This window comes from Diplotaxodon limnothrissa, linkage group LG7, assembly GCF_057381915.1.
Source record: "Diplotaxodon limnothrissa isolate DT_005_m linkage group LG7, D_limnothrissa_male_GT1.1, whole genome shotgun sequence".
NCBI classification, from domain to species: domain Eukaryota; kingdom Metazoa; phylum Chordata; class Actinopteri; order Cichliformes; family Cichlidae; genus Diplotaxodon; species Diplotaxodon limnothrissa.
Window position 1 is genome coordinate 28,669,769 of NC_140602.1, and position 15,125 is coordinate 28,684,893.

Here is a 15,125-nt window from a genome sequence, read left to right on the forward strand (position 1 = left end):
TTCTGATGTCTACTGAGGTATTTCCATAATGTTTCATTGCTTCCTTTTTTATAGGAATGTTTTCTTCGAACACTAAATAATTTCTGGAAATACATAATAGATATTCATTGATGATCCTTAGATGACGGCCTTTAGTTTTCCTACAATATGTTGCTGGCCTCTTCTGGGCAAAATGATAAACTGCAGCCATGATATTTACACAAACAGCTTTATTTCAAGCATTTTCTGTATTTATCTATATCTATGCATCTATAGAAAGCTATCATGCATGAACAATTCAAATATACACATAATTATCTAATAATTCACTGGCTTTACCAGAGCTGGCATGCTAGATTCTTGTTGTAGTACCACGTCACTGTGTATCCACTGAAGTGAAATGGTTTTTAGGCCTTTTTCTCGATGAACTGTCAGTTTGGATTGCGTGTACACAGTCCGAGCTGGTGTGTCTCATCTCTTCTGGAGGTAGTGTATGAGGACTTTCTCTGAGCTCAGAATGTGACTGGGTCTTTTGAAGTCCAGCGACTGCAGTTTCTGGATGCCTACGTACACATACATGCAAGCACACACAAAAAGGGAGGTGTTTAAACTGCCATGTCAACCAGACTTTATTATATTTATGCACATCAGTACACTCTTTTTCAAGAATATAGCAACAATGAAACTTTTTACAGTACATTTGATTATAAACCAACTTGAAGTGTAAGTCGTTTAAATCAGCTTTTTTATACCTCTACAGTAACAGTTTCTGAAGTGTGTAAAATGTGTTGCATAATGATAGAAATTCATTGGAATAAATGAACTTATTACTGCTTCTGAGTACAGTAAATTATTACCGTTCACATTAAGACTTCTGTTTCAATGTTCTTAGTTTCTCAGTCCAGAAATAAAAAGCCACGATCATGGGAGTTGCCATAATGAAACTATTTGTTTTCAGGTTACTCTGGATAAGTTTAGAAAGGCCCTGTAGGTTTTTGTCTCATGGTAGCCTGGCCTTCAGATTCCCTGCACCAGCAACCGTGGGTGTGATATTTCATAAAGAGTTTGAACTTTGCACACAGCCTCTGGAGGACAAATGGTGTCACTGCCTCTATGGATGCCCTTTTCAGGTTGTGCTGCTCTCTTCAAACAGGAAAGAGCTGCGTCTAGACTGAAGAAAAAACAACCCAAACTTAAAAACCTTTATTTTCACGGGTTTACATTTAGGCTACTGTCTGTGTGTATAAATGGACTGATTCTTATATAGTGCTTTTCTACTCTACCTGAGCACTCAGAGCACTTTTATACAACTTGCCTTATTCACACCCATTCATACAAGTGTTTTTTCTGTGCTCTTTCTGTCTAACATTCACATACATTCATACTCCAAGATCGGAGAACAACGTGGGGTTTGTATTTTGTCCAAAGATGTTTGGCCTGCAGACTGGACCAAACCAACAACCTGCTGATTAGCAGAAGACCTGCTACAGTGACCCAGTGTGTGCAGGTGTGTCTGTGTGTGTGCATGCACAGGTGTGAGAGTTTGTATGTTTGTGCTTTAACTTCAAGGTTGACTCTTTATGACATTTTGTTTTGTTGTTTTTGCTATAAGACATTGTAGACCTTCCACCATCCATCACATTTCTATCACTAATACATTTCAGGGTTGTGGGGGACTGAAGTCTATCCCAGCTGCCATGGGGGTGTAAGGGAGGTACACCTTGGACAGGTCACCTGTCTGTCACAGGGACCTACACACTGTTCTTTTTCTTTTTTTTACAGTAAATTATAAGCCCATTGTAATGAAATATGTTTTATAAATAAAATGGACACTGATACTGGTAAATGGACTGGTTCTTACACATCACTTTTAAATTCTACCTGGGCACTGAGAGTGCTTTATACAACTTGCCTCAGTCATACCCGTTCATCTAAGCACTTTTTTTCTATCCTTTTTCTACACAAGTACTTTCTATCTAGCATTCACACTTCCATGGATGCATCGGAGAGCAACTTGGGCTTAGTTTCTTGACAAGGATATTTGGCATCCAGATCAAATGACCTGAGCCACAGCCAATCCATATTGATGCTGATGCTTTGGAAGCCTGTGTTCTGGCTGTCATGGCCGTCATCTCTTTGCCTCTAGCCTCAGCACAGGTATAGGTAGGTGGATCAGTGAACTATGTATATCTTGCCAGTCAATATGCAATTCAAGTTCTCTGAAATTAAGATACCAATCTGGAGCTGTGGGCCTCAGGAGGAGGAACGCATCAGACCATGGTTAAAGAATTGCCAGAGACTAGCAACGTGGAAGTGGCCACAACAATAATCGGGTAATGAATGTCAGAGTCTCTACGCATTTTTTAAACCACATCCCGATCACCTCTCTGTAGTGCTGTGTGCATGAGCCTGATGTACACGACTTCCATAACTCGAGACGGAATTTCTCATTTAGATGTTACTACATGTGAGAACCAGAAGCTGTAAGAAGAGGAGAGCAAAATAACCAACACACCTGATTTTAAGTAATATAGAAACTGCATAATTTTCATACATCATAATGATGGATGATGGATTGAAATGCCCTGCAGGTATGCTGGTGAAAGCCATTAGAGAGAATCGTAATCCTTGATTTATACCCATGGGCCTTGTGAGACAAAAGGTCAGCAGCAGAAGATTGTATATAGATTTCAGGACACTGAACACTGTAAGGAAAGATGATTCACCTGGCCTACATGTGTGGAATGATTTCTACCATTAATGGTTGCAAGCACAAAATTTACTTGTGTGTGCAACCTGTTTTACTTATCACACACAATGACGGATGTTTAGAGAGTAATTTGGGATTCTTTTGCTCAAGGACTCTTACCAGAGTGGAGGAGCAGGGAGTCAAACCATTAACATTCTGAGTATTGTTAGGAGCAGTTTGGTTTGGGTTCAAGGAGGGAGGGAGCATATATTAGCCAGGGGAAACCTACACACAGTAATGCCAACTACAGTTTATTTAACTGGAACTTGAGGCCATTAAATGCTGCAAACTGAGAAGGATAATTTGTCAGGAGAATGCTTTACAGTGTACTGACAATAACGTGCTTGCCGAGTTATGGACAGCAAACCGAATACAGCAGAACTATAGAGAGTAGCTCAGCTTGCCTCTTTTGAGTCTGATAGTAGTGTAAGCAATAAATATTGTCTTTCCAGTTTTCCAGCAGGTTCCTGGTCAGTTTCAGTGCCCAGGAAAATATGATTTCACAGGAACTGGGACGATCAACCATTGAGCTAAATACTGTAAAAGAATGTAATGGAGAGTCTAAGAGCAATGGATGGATGCCAATGACGCCGGCATACCACTGTTTAAAAGGTATATATGATCTTGCCGGATAAGACAGTATGGAGTGTTTGTTGCAAAATGTGTTAAACATGATATACTTACTAAAGCTAGCTGACACAGAGCTGCTGGTTAGAATACAGTGGGGCAAAAAAGTATTTAGTCAGCCACCGATTATGCAAGTTCCCCCACTTAAAATGATGACAGAGGTCAGTAATTTGCACCAGAGGTACACTTCAACTGTGAGAGACAGAATGTGAAAAAAAAATCCATGAATCCACATGGTAGGATTTGTAAAGAATTTATTCGTAAATCAGGGTGGAAAATAAGTATTTGGTCAATAACAAAAATACAACTCAATACTTTGTAACATAACCTTTGTTGGCAATAACAGAGGTCAAACGTTTACTATATGTCTTTACCAGGTTTGCACACACAGTAGCTGGTATTTTGGCCCATTCCTCCATGCAGATCTTCTCGAGAGCAGTGATGTTTTGGGGCTGTCACCGAGCAACACGGACTTTCAACTCCCGCCACAGATTTTCTATGGGGTTGAGGTCTGGAGACTGGCTAGGCCACTCCAGGACTTTCAAATGCTTCTTACGGAGCCGCTCCTTTGTTGCCCGGGCGGTGTGTTTTGGATCATTGTCATGTTGGAAGACCCAGCCTCGTTTCATCTTCAAAGTTCTCACTGATGGAAGGAGGTTTTGGCTCAAAATCTCACGATACATGGCCCCATTCATTCTGTCCTTAACACGGATCAGTCGTCCTGTCCCCTCGGCAGAAAAACAGCCCCATAGCATGATGTTTCCACCCCCATGCTTCACAGTAGGTATGGTGTTCTTGGGATGCAACTCAGTATTCTTCTTCCTCCAAACACGACGAGTTGAGTTTATACCAAAAAGTTCTACTTTGGTTTCATCTGACCACATGACATTCTCCCAATCCTCTGCTGTATCATCCATGTGCTCTCTGGCAAACTTCAGACGGGCCTGGACATGCACTGGCTTCAGCAGCGGAACACGTCTGGCACTGCGGGATTTGATTCCCTGCCGTTGTAGTGTGTTACTGATGGTGACCTTTGTTACTTTGGTCCCAGCTCTCTGCAGGTCATTCACCAGGTCCCCCCGTGTGGTTCTGGGATCTTTGCTCACCGTTCTCATGATCAGTTTGACCCCACGGGATGAGATCTTGCGTGGAGCCCCAGATCGAGGGAGATTATCAGTGGTCTTGTATGTCTTCCATTTTCTGATGATTGCTCCCACAGTTGATTTTTTCACACCAAGCTGCTTGCCTATTGTAGATTCACTCTTCCCAGTCTGGTGCAGGTCTACAATACTTTTCCTGGTGTCCTTCGAAAGCTCTTTGGTCTTGGCCATGGCGGAGTTTGGAGTCTGACTGTTTGAGGCTGTGGACAGGTGTCTTTTATACAGATGATGAGTTCAAACAGGTGCCATTCATACAGGTAACGAGTGGGGGACAGAAAAGCTTCTTACAGAAGACGTTACAGGTCTGTGAGAGCCAGAGATTTTCCTTGTTTGAGGTGACCAAATACTTATTTTCCACCCTAATTTACGAATAAATTCTTTACAAATCCTACCATGTGGATTCATGGATTTTTTTTTCACATTCTGTCTCTCACAGTTGAAGTGTACCTCTGGTGCAAATTACTGACCTCTGTCATCATTTTAAGTGAGGGAACTTGCATAATCGGTGGCTGACTAAATACTTTTTTTGTCAGGGCTCGGCTGTGTGGCGGGCAGGAGTAGGACCCAAAATGCAGGACTCACAGGCACGAGGGAATGAACTCAAAAAGGCAGCTTTATTGCTGAAGAGGCAGAACATAGGAAATACAAAACTAAACTGGGAAAAGTAAACTAACACTCGGAGAGAGAGACACAGGGAAATCCACGCAGCATGAGGGACGACGTCACACTGAACAGAGGGAGACGCAGACAGAAATACACAGAGGGTTAACGAGGAAAGTGGGAACACACGGGGAACACAGGTGACACTGATAATCATAACGAGACAGGGCAGGGTGAACTGAACATGACATGTACGGGCGTGAGAGTCACAAGGTAAACAGGAAGTGCACAGAGGTTCAGACAGGAGGAGAGAGAGCACGGGGAAAACACAGACATAACGGGCTGGGGAAACATGAAACAACCACAAAGGGAGACGAGGGCTCATAAATACATCGAGGGCACACAGGGGGAAAAAGCCATGAAGGGAAAACACTTAGGGAACAACACAACAGGGCAACTCAGAAAACATGGCCTAAGCAAGGAACAAAATACAAACATACAAGGAAACTAAGAACACTGGGCCAACATGGCCCAGGACCATGACAGTACCCCCCCCCCTCAAGGGCTGGCTCCAGACAGCCCAAACACAGAAAAACAAAACCAAACAGAAAACAACCCAGGGCGGGCGGCGGGGGCCCAGGACGGAGGGCTCGGAACAGAAAACAAAAGAAGAGCACAGCAAACACCGGAGCCCAAGAAAATAACCCAAACACAGAGCAGTTCAGGGGGCCGACCATGCGGAAGGCAACGGCGGAGACGTGGAAACAAGTCAGGAGGCCGGCCGTGCGCAAGGCAACAGCGGCGACGTGGAAACAGTTCAGGAGGCCGGCCGTGCGCAAGGCAACGGCGGCGGCGAAGGAGACAACGGAGCAGTTCAGGAGGCCGACCGCGCGGAAGGCGGCGGCGGAGGAGACGACGGAGCAGTTCAGGGGGCCGACCGCGCGGAAGGCGGCGGCGGCGCCGAAGGAGACGACGGAGCAGTTCAGGAGGCCGGCCGCGCGGAAGGCAGCGGTGGCCCTCCAGTGTCAGGCGTGCTGGCCATGGCCCGGTGGGCACAGGACCAGTCGAGGCGGGACCAGTCAAAGCACAGGCTGAGGCTGCAGCAGACAAAGACTCTGAGGCTGCAGCAGACGAAGACTCTGAGGCTGCAGCAGACGAAGGCTCTGAGGCTGCAGCAGACAAAGACTCTGAGGCTGCAGCAGACGAAGGCTCTGAGGCTGCAGCAGACGAAGGCTCTGAGGCTGCAGCAGACGAAGGCTCTGAGGCTGCAGCAGACGAAGCACAGGCTGAAGACCCTGAGGCCGGACCAGGCGGAGCTGCAGAGGCTGAGGCCGGACCAGGCGGAGCTGCAGAGGCTGAGGCCGGACCAGGCGGAGCAGAAGCACAGGCAGAGGCCGGCCCAGGCGGAGCAGAAGCACAGGCAGAGGCCGGCCCAGGCGGAGCAGAAGCACAGGCAGAGGCTGGCCCAGGCGATGACGAAGCGGTCGCAGATGGCGGCTGGACAGGCTCCTCGGGCCCTCCAGCTGATGCGGCGTGAGGCTGAACGGGCCCCTCGGACCCTCCAGCGGAGACAGGAGGCTGAACGGGCCCCTCGGACCCTCCAGCGGAGACAGGAGGCTGAACGGGCCCCTCGGACCCTCCAGCGGCGACAGGAGGCTGAACGGGCCCCTCGGACCCTCCAGCGGAGACGAGGAGGTGCTGGCCGGGCTCACTGGAACCCCCAGCGGACGAGGTAGATGGCGGCGTGGGAGCCGCGGAGTCCTGGATGAGCTCATCCGAGCTTCCAGCAGGAGCTGATGTAGAGCCAGAGAGGTTTGGGACCCCTGGCTGAATGTTAAGCCGAACAGAAGACCGTATTGCTATCGGGGACTGGGCCAATGGTTCAGGTGCGAGCTGAGCTACTGGAGAGGCGGATGAGAGTGGGAGCTGAGCTACTGATGGTGGTGAAGTAGATAACTGCACGGGGGACTGAACTGATGTCCGTTGTAACGGAGGTGGTGAGAGTGGAGTAGGCAGTGGAGTAGATGACTTCACAGAAGAATGAACCAGAGGTGAGTGCACAGGAGACTGAGCTAGAGGTGGTAGTGATAGCTGAGGGGGAAGTGGAGCTGGTGATTGAGTGGATGACTGTGCTAAGGGATGCTGCACTGGGGACACTGGAGACTGCACTGGGGACACTGGAGACTGCACTGGGGACACTGGAGACTGCAGTGATGGTTGTAGTGGAGGTGTAACGGGTGGAGGAGTGGCTGAAGTGGCTGTGGGTCGGGCGGCTAGTGGCTCAGCTACAGGGTATAGTAACGGCAGGGCTATGGGTTGAATGACTGACTGAGTAGCAGCCTGAGTGGCTGGGTGTAGTGACGGTTGTGGTGGAAGAGAAACAGGTGGTAGTGTGGATGATGGAGCTAAGGGCGACTGAGTGGCAGACCGAACTGATGACTGAAGCGATGGTAGAGGTGAAAATGGAGCTTGTGGTGGAGTTAATGGCTGAGCTAGCGGGGACACAGGAGACTGAACTGAGGGTGGCTGCGAGGGAGCTAGCTGAACTGAGGGTGGCTGCGAGGGAGCTAACTGAACTGAGGGTGGCTGCGAGGGAGCTAACTGAACTGAGGGTGGCTGCGAGGGAGCTAACTGAACTGTGAAGGGCTGCGCAGGCGATAAGCAGCTCGCATTGACTTCCGCCACACAAAACACAGCCCCTGAATGAACAGTCATAATGTCTGGAAAAGACACAGAGTTCTCACTCACCACAGCAGGTGAATTAGAAGGCCGAATGTCCGGCTGTGGGGTGGCGCGTCGGCGGCGTGAATGCCGTTTTCTTCGGGAAGCCGGAGGTGCGGTGATGGAGGAAACCGGCAACGACGGAGAGATCGCGGCCGGCTCCTCATCCTCCGACCACATTGCTGCGAGAAAAGCAGCGGGTGAGTGACAGTCAGAGTGGAGGGTGGATGGAGAGAAGTCCAGTGGCAGCAGCGTGGAAACGTTTCCCGATTGTGGCGGTCGCTGTTGCGGTATGACGAGCTCGCGAATTTGTACTGTCTCCTTGGCTTTCTGCAGATTGGACAGTAGGCCCGAAAATCCTGAGAGCTCGTGGAGATGGGGATTCCCTTTGAGAATAGCCTCGATGGCGTTTATCCCAATGGACATGGCTTTAATGTCCGAGGCGTGGGAAACTCGCTCCCACAGGCCGAAGATGCGGGCCAAATCGCTTTCCCGGGAGGAGCCTGCTGGGTCCATGTCTGGTGACGTCGTACTGTCAGGGCTCGGCTGTGTGGCGGGCAGGAGTAGGACCCAAAATGCAGGACTCACAGGCACGAGGGAATGAACTCAAAAAGGCAGCTTTATTGCTGAAGAGGCAGAACATAGGAAATACAAAACTAAACTGGGAAAAGTAAACTAACACTCGGAGAGAGAGACACAGGGAAATCCACGCAGCATGAGGGACGACGTCACACTGAACAGAGGGAGACGCAGACAGAAATACACAGAGGGTTAACGAGGAAAGTGGGAACACACGGGGAACACAGGTGACACTGATAATCATAACGAGACAGGGCAGGGTGAACTGAACATGACATGTACGGGCGTGAGAGTCACAAGGTAAACAGGAAGTGCACAGAGGTTCAGACAGGAGGAGAGAGAGCACGGGGAAAACACAGACATAACGGGCTGGGGAAACATGAAACAACCACAAAGGGAGACGAGGGCTCATAAATACATCGAGGGCACACAGGGGGAAAAAGCCATGAAGGGAAAACACTTAGGGAACAACACAACAGGGCAACTCAGAAAACATGGCCTAAGCAAGGAACAAAATACAAACATACAAGGAAACTAAGAACACTGGGCCAACATGGCCCAGGACCATGACATTTTTGCCCCACTGTATCTCATCATTTCAGTTCAATTCATTTTCATTTGTTCCAATTTTGAAGAGAAATCTCTTCACAACAGCCAACCAAATGATCAACACTCTCCAGGAGGTCGGCGTATCAATATCCAAGTCTACCATAAAGAGAAGACTGCATGAAGGTAAATACAGAGAGTTCACTGCAAGGTGCAAGCCACTCATAAGCCTCAAGAACAGAAAGGCTATATTCGACTTTGCTAAAAAACAAACAAACAAAAAACATCTAATAAAGCCAGTTCTGGAAAAAACATTCTTGGTACACATGAAACCAAGATCAGCCTCTACCAGAATGATGGCAAGAAAAAAGTTTGGAGAAGGCGTGGAACAGCTCATGATCCAAAGAGAACTACATCATCTGTAAAACATGGCAGAGGCAGCCTGATGGTTTGAGCGTGTATGGCTGTCAGTTGCTCTAGGACACTCGTGTTTATTGATGATGTGACACAGGACAGAAGTGGCTGAATGAATTCGGAGGTGTTCAGAGACATACTGTCTGCTCAAATCCAGCTAAATGCAGTCAAATTGATTGGGTTTCATAATGCAGATGGACAATGAACCAAAACCTACAGCCAAAGCAACCCAGGAGTTTATTAAAGCAAAGAAGTGGAATATTCTTGAATGGCCAAGTCAGTCACCTGATCTTAACCCATTTGAGCATTTCACTTGTTCAAGACTAAACTTCAGACAGAAAGGCCCACAAAGAAAGAGCAACTGAAAGCTGCTGCAGTTGAAAAGGAGGAAACCCAGCATCTGGTGATGTCCATGATTTCAGGACTTCAGGCTGTCATTGCCAGTGAAGGACTTTCAACTAAGTATTAGAAATTAACATTTTATTGTCAGTTATTTAATTTGTCCAATTACTTTTGAGCCCCTGAAATAAAGGGATTGTCTTAAAAATCCTTTAGTACCTCACGTTATTATGCAATCTTTTTGTTCAGCCCACTGAATTAAAGCAAAAAGTTTGCACTTCAACTGCATCTTGGTTGTTTCATTTAGAATTAATTGTGGTAATGTACAGAACCAAAATGATAAAAAAGTTGCCTGTATCCAAATATTTATGGAGCTAACAGTAATAACTGCAGTTAACTCAGAAAGACCAGTTGAAGAAAAAGAGTCAAAATAAATATCACTGGTCATGTAAATAGCAGTACATGATGTTATGTCTGTGAGTAGCTTTTTCCACATGTGACAGACACCGGGGCACATATTTTTTGACATACAAATGCACAAACACACAGACATCCATACACGCAGATGCACATGAATACTCAAAAATAGTAGCATATAGCAATAGTCAGTAATATCAGTAGGATTATTCCAGCTTTTGATGAGCACCATTGACAGTAACTACAGTCAGAGGTCCAGGGAATGAACACGTTTATCTAAATTGATCCTATAACCCACTCAATTTTCTTCCACTAGGCTATCAGAAGTCCACGACAGATTTAGCTCTACTAACGAAACATAAAAAGAGAGAAGCACAGAAGAGCAAAAGAGAGAAGCTCACTGACCACAAGCCCTCACAGACTCACTGGATGGATCACCATACCAAAAGAACTCCTCATTCGACGATCAGTTTATAGACCAAAATGGATTCTAGTCCATAATATCTTCCAGTCTTCAGTAGTCCAATGATGGTGTTTCATGGCCCAGAGAAGCCTCTTTGTCTTATTCTGATGTCTTAGTAATGGCTTTCTTGCTGCATCTCATCCTGTCAAACCTACAGCTCGAAGGCTTCCTTTCACAGTTGAAGCTGAGAATTGCTTACTACGACTACTATTAAGCTGTGAGCTGCCTATCACGCAAGCTGTTAACTCTCAGAAACTTGTCCTCTGGTTCAGTTTTCTGCATAAAGATTACTTAAAGCATAACTTACATATATAGTAGAACTATTATAATATGTCCACTTTATCATAACACTGAATATGGGGGAACTGTCCTCACTGTGAATGCTTACAGGCTGCAGCCTATGAACAAATAAAACTACTTCAGCTGTTCACAGTGGGTCACCACAGCGGGTAGAGCTCCATATTTGATATGGCAGACTTACATGAACTGACAAAAATGTCCCTCCAGACACAATCCTCTCCGGATTTGGATCTCCTCTTTGGAGCTTTTGCTGTTCAGCCAAATGTGTAAACCACTGCACTGTGGTGCTACTACATGAGTGAAATACATGTTGTGTATTTTGGAATGATATTTCATCTTTAGGCTGCTTCTTTGAGGTTACTACTGCAGTGATTTGGCACTATATAGAAAGAACTGAATTTAACTAAATTATCCAAAAATTGATTATGACTGCGGAAGTAAGTTGTAATTCAGCTCTTCACTTTTTTTTTACCTGGTGCTGAGTGGCAAACTTTTGAAGTTGAAGTCTTGAAGCTGTGAAGTTTTGAAGCTCCCATTCTTGAGGGTTTTTTTTTGTTTGTTTGTTTTTTGCCTTTTGCTTTTTTTAATGACTTCATCGACAGCTACATTTTTTCCTCTGTTTTTTTGACCACAACAAAGAATGGGAGGGAATCTCAGTATTTTATTTGTTTCTATAATGGCTGACATCCCATGTAAACATCCCATGGAACATGACCACATGGTAAGTAACACTCTACACTCTCTCTGTAGGATCTACAAAACTTCTTCAGTCATATTCAGTAAGGGCTGACTTAGACTTTATCGTCCTGTGAAGGAACGTTTCTATGGCTTGAATATTAAACTGTTAGAATGCACAGAGGGAGCTTGTCTTTGCTGTTGCAATTTGAAACCAACATGTTGTTTGGATTTCTTCATCACTTGAGGCAGAGGTCCTCCAAATGACTGTGGCTGTGGTGAATGGATGTGGATAATTAATGGATTTAGGCCATCCTGCGACCAATTACTGCACACGCAGCTGAGCACTTTCATCTATTTCAACTCCACTGACAATTTCAGAAAATCTTTCATTTTCTATTTAATCTCTTTATTGTATCATATTAAACTATGACTGTCTGAGACCTGATTTTTTTTTTCATTTTTTACTTATCTATACATGTATCTGTCTATTTATGGCTGCTGTAACACAGGAATTTCCCAGCACGTGAGATAAATTGGGCGTGGGGAGTGGTGGGGGGTAGAGTTGTTGATATTTTTTGGCCCATTGATAAGGCACTTCAAAGTTGGGTTACGTGAATGCAATTTTATTCCATTTTGAATGGAAACAAGTTATTCTCTGTTTATTTTTTGTACTTTTTGGTTTTCTTTTCTGTTATTCTCAAGTTGGTATGAGGAATCCATTTCTTTTTTAGTACCCATTTCACCTACCTCATCTCTTCCTTATATATCCCTTTAGAATAACTTTGCTTAAGGATACTATGTTAATAAGTCTTTCAGAAACAGAATGAGATAAAATCATGCCATACTGTACCTCGGATCACTGCATACCAGCCAAGGAGGCACTGCTTCAAAACACTGTTGTTGTCCTCTGAGACAAACCTCCTGCCATCTGACAACAAAAATTGGAGAAGACACTTTGTGCTAACACTGATCTTCTTACATGTATGATTCTCAGATGTACTGTAAAATAAAAAAGTCAAAGCTAACACAACTAACAGCTGAACTCAAGAGCTTCTACGGGAGATCAAGTGTGTTACTGATATGTTTTAATAAACATATGGTTCTGGGGCGCACAAGCGAAATGAGAATTATAGGAAGTGACATGTATAACCAGATTTACTTATTTTAAACAACCCTATCTCAACAAGCTTGAATCATAAGATGTTCTTTTTATTATTCCAAAATACATTGTGAAGATTTGTGTTACAAAATTATACAAAATGTAATGCATATGCAATAACAGTAAACTGAGTGCAGAAAATTGAGACATATTATTAAAAAGTTGGGATGATTGTTTTTTAAAAAGTTTAAATTAGAACTAAAATGAGTTTGACATCCCCGATATAGAGAGAAAAAGCGTCTGTGTTGTGGTTAAACTCACGTTTGCCCTTCAAGTACATCATGGACTGAGGGCCCCAGTGGATATTCAGCTGAAGGGGAAATACACAACAAATGTTTCCTGGTAAAATATGTGTTACAGAAAATCAGTGGAACAAGTGAGTGGCTATGAGTTTTACCTTCTGCGCATAACAGTAGTCAACAAACAGGCAGATGACTAAAGTACATGTCCAGATAACTGCCACTTTCGTCATCTGGGAATAAAAAGCAAACAAAAAAAATGTTTGTTGTCCAATATTTTGTATCCTGTACATCAACATGCCAACATTGTAAGAATCAGAAAAGTGTGTTAAGCTTCATATCACTTTATCATGCCGAAGAGCTGAAATTGGCACATGTTGAATGTATGTTGCATATTTTATATACATGTATCTGTAAATAAAATGTTTTCAAAAATCCAAGAATAGGTCAACAAAGTTGTTGCCTTTACTTTAATATAATTCATCCATTCATCCATTCATTAGTGACAAATCAGTAACACAGTAGATTAAAATAATTGTGTCTATTAGTCAAAAACAATGCAACTAGTAAAATAATTGAAATCCAAATATAAAATAATGTAGTAGTTAAAGGCATGAAAAAATGTCATACACATACACACACACACACACACACACACACACACACTTATTTCCACTTACTATATCTGCTGTAGCGATAGCATTCAATCCAGTTGCAGCATGTGTGAGTGTGGGTCAGAAAGATATTCCAGTCTGCTTATATCTCCAATGAAAAGCAGGAGTAACACGTTCGATCCAGCCCCACATGAAGCCTGGCAGGACTCCTGTTTACTAAGAGCTAAAAAACAGACTGACGTCAAGACTGTGAGGTGCAGTGAGGAACATCAATCGTGGATCTGTTATATGAGGTCTATAAGTGGTGTGTTTGTGTGTGAATGTGTAACATTGTCCCAGTGAGTAACAGATATTTTATATGTTTACTGTTTTATTGTTGCTATTTTCATGAAATGTTTCCTAATATCAGAAATTATTATTCCTAAAAGTTTCTGTCATTCATTATCATTTATTGTGTCATTCGTTATCTGAGTCCATGGCCCTAATTTTCAGTTCATACATTCTAATAAACTGGAGATTTAAATGTTATACATGCATGACTTCATGACTTTCATGTGTGTGTGACACATGAAAGGAGGTAATTTTGCAATTTCGTTGACCAGGTGCTGTCCGCCGTGCTTGAGCATTTCTGCAGCATTTCTGCAGACACCATGTCCAGACCCGGTGATTGTCCAAGTCAGTGGCTCGGTTGGGTGTACTGAAGGCGAACGTGCTATCGACTGGACACTGGTTCAAGGTGTCTTTGAAGTGTTACAAACAAAAAAAAACATTATAGTAAATGTACATCTGAAAGGAATGGCTTTATATGGCTTTATATGCCACCACAACTACCTAAACTTTATTTACACACAAGCTGATTATTTCTTTGGACAGTGTTGCAGACTCAATGTGTGTAACACTTTCTTTTTCAGATCTAGTTGCTATCGGGAAAAGAAAACAGCTCAGAAGATTGGCTTAAAGTAGACATTGTAAGGCGTTGTGGTGTGGATGTGGAGAAGAGAGGACCCAAACAGAGGTTGGTGAAGGATGTGCACATTTTTTTAATGTAAAGGCAGGATGAACAAAACATGAGACTGACTGGCTGAAGGGTGAGCTAACTCAACTGGAAAACTGGCACGTGGGATTGACGATAACAAGACAATGAACTGAGGGAAACAGAGCTTAAATACACAGGCTAATGATGATGATGATAAGAGACTGGTGAGTACACAGCTTAACTTAATCTAACTTATCTCTTGTTCTGCTTCCTGTGTTATAACACACGTAGACAGGTGGTTAACACAGTAAGACAGGAAACACATGGAAAATAAACAGTGAATATGAACAAACTGAAACACTGGGTCAACAACCCATGAACCCTGACAGACATAGAGATAAAGATGACTTTATTGTTGCTATACTTCGGCATCGTACTCTCTAGTTAGCTAACTTAAACTAATGCAGTTATATTAGCAGCAACCAGCCAACCTGGTGATGTCACTCTCGCTACTAGCACATAATAGTGCTATACTTCCTCTACAAACTTTAAGCACTTTTTTCTT

General features: G+C 44.2%; 1 protein-coding gene across 1 annotated transcript; it reads right to left on the reverse strand.

Annotated features, from left to right (window-relative positions):
* Positions 1-450: 450 nt before the first annotated feature.
* Positions 451-13,203, reverse strand: LOC146628445 (spexin prohormone 2-like). The gene is made up of 4 exons (XM_085357840.1): positions 13,129-13,203; positions 12,993-13,041; positions 12,423-12,500; positions 451-542 (listed from the first exon to the last, which is right to left on the reverse strand). Exons 1-4 carry the CDS (start codon positions 13,201-13,203, stop codon positions 451-453), a joined length of 294 nt encoding a protein of 97 aa, XP_085213966.1.
* Positions 13,204-15,125: the final 1,922 nt, after the last annotated feature.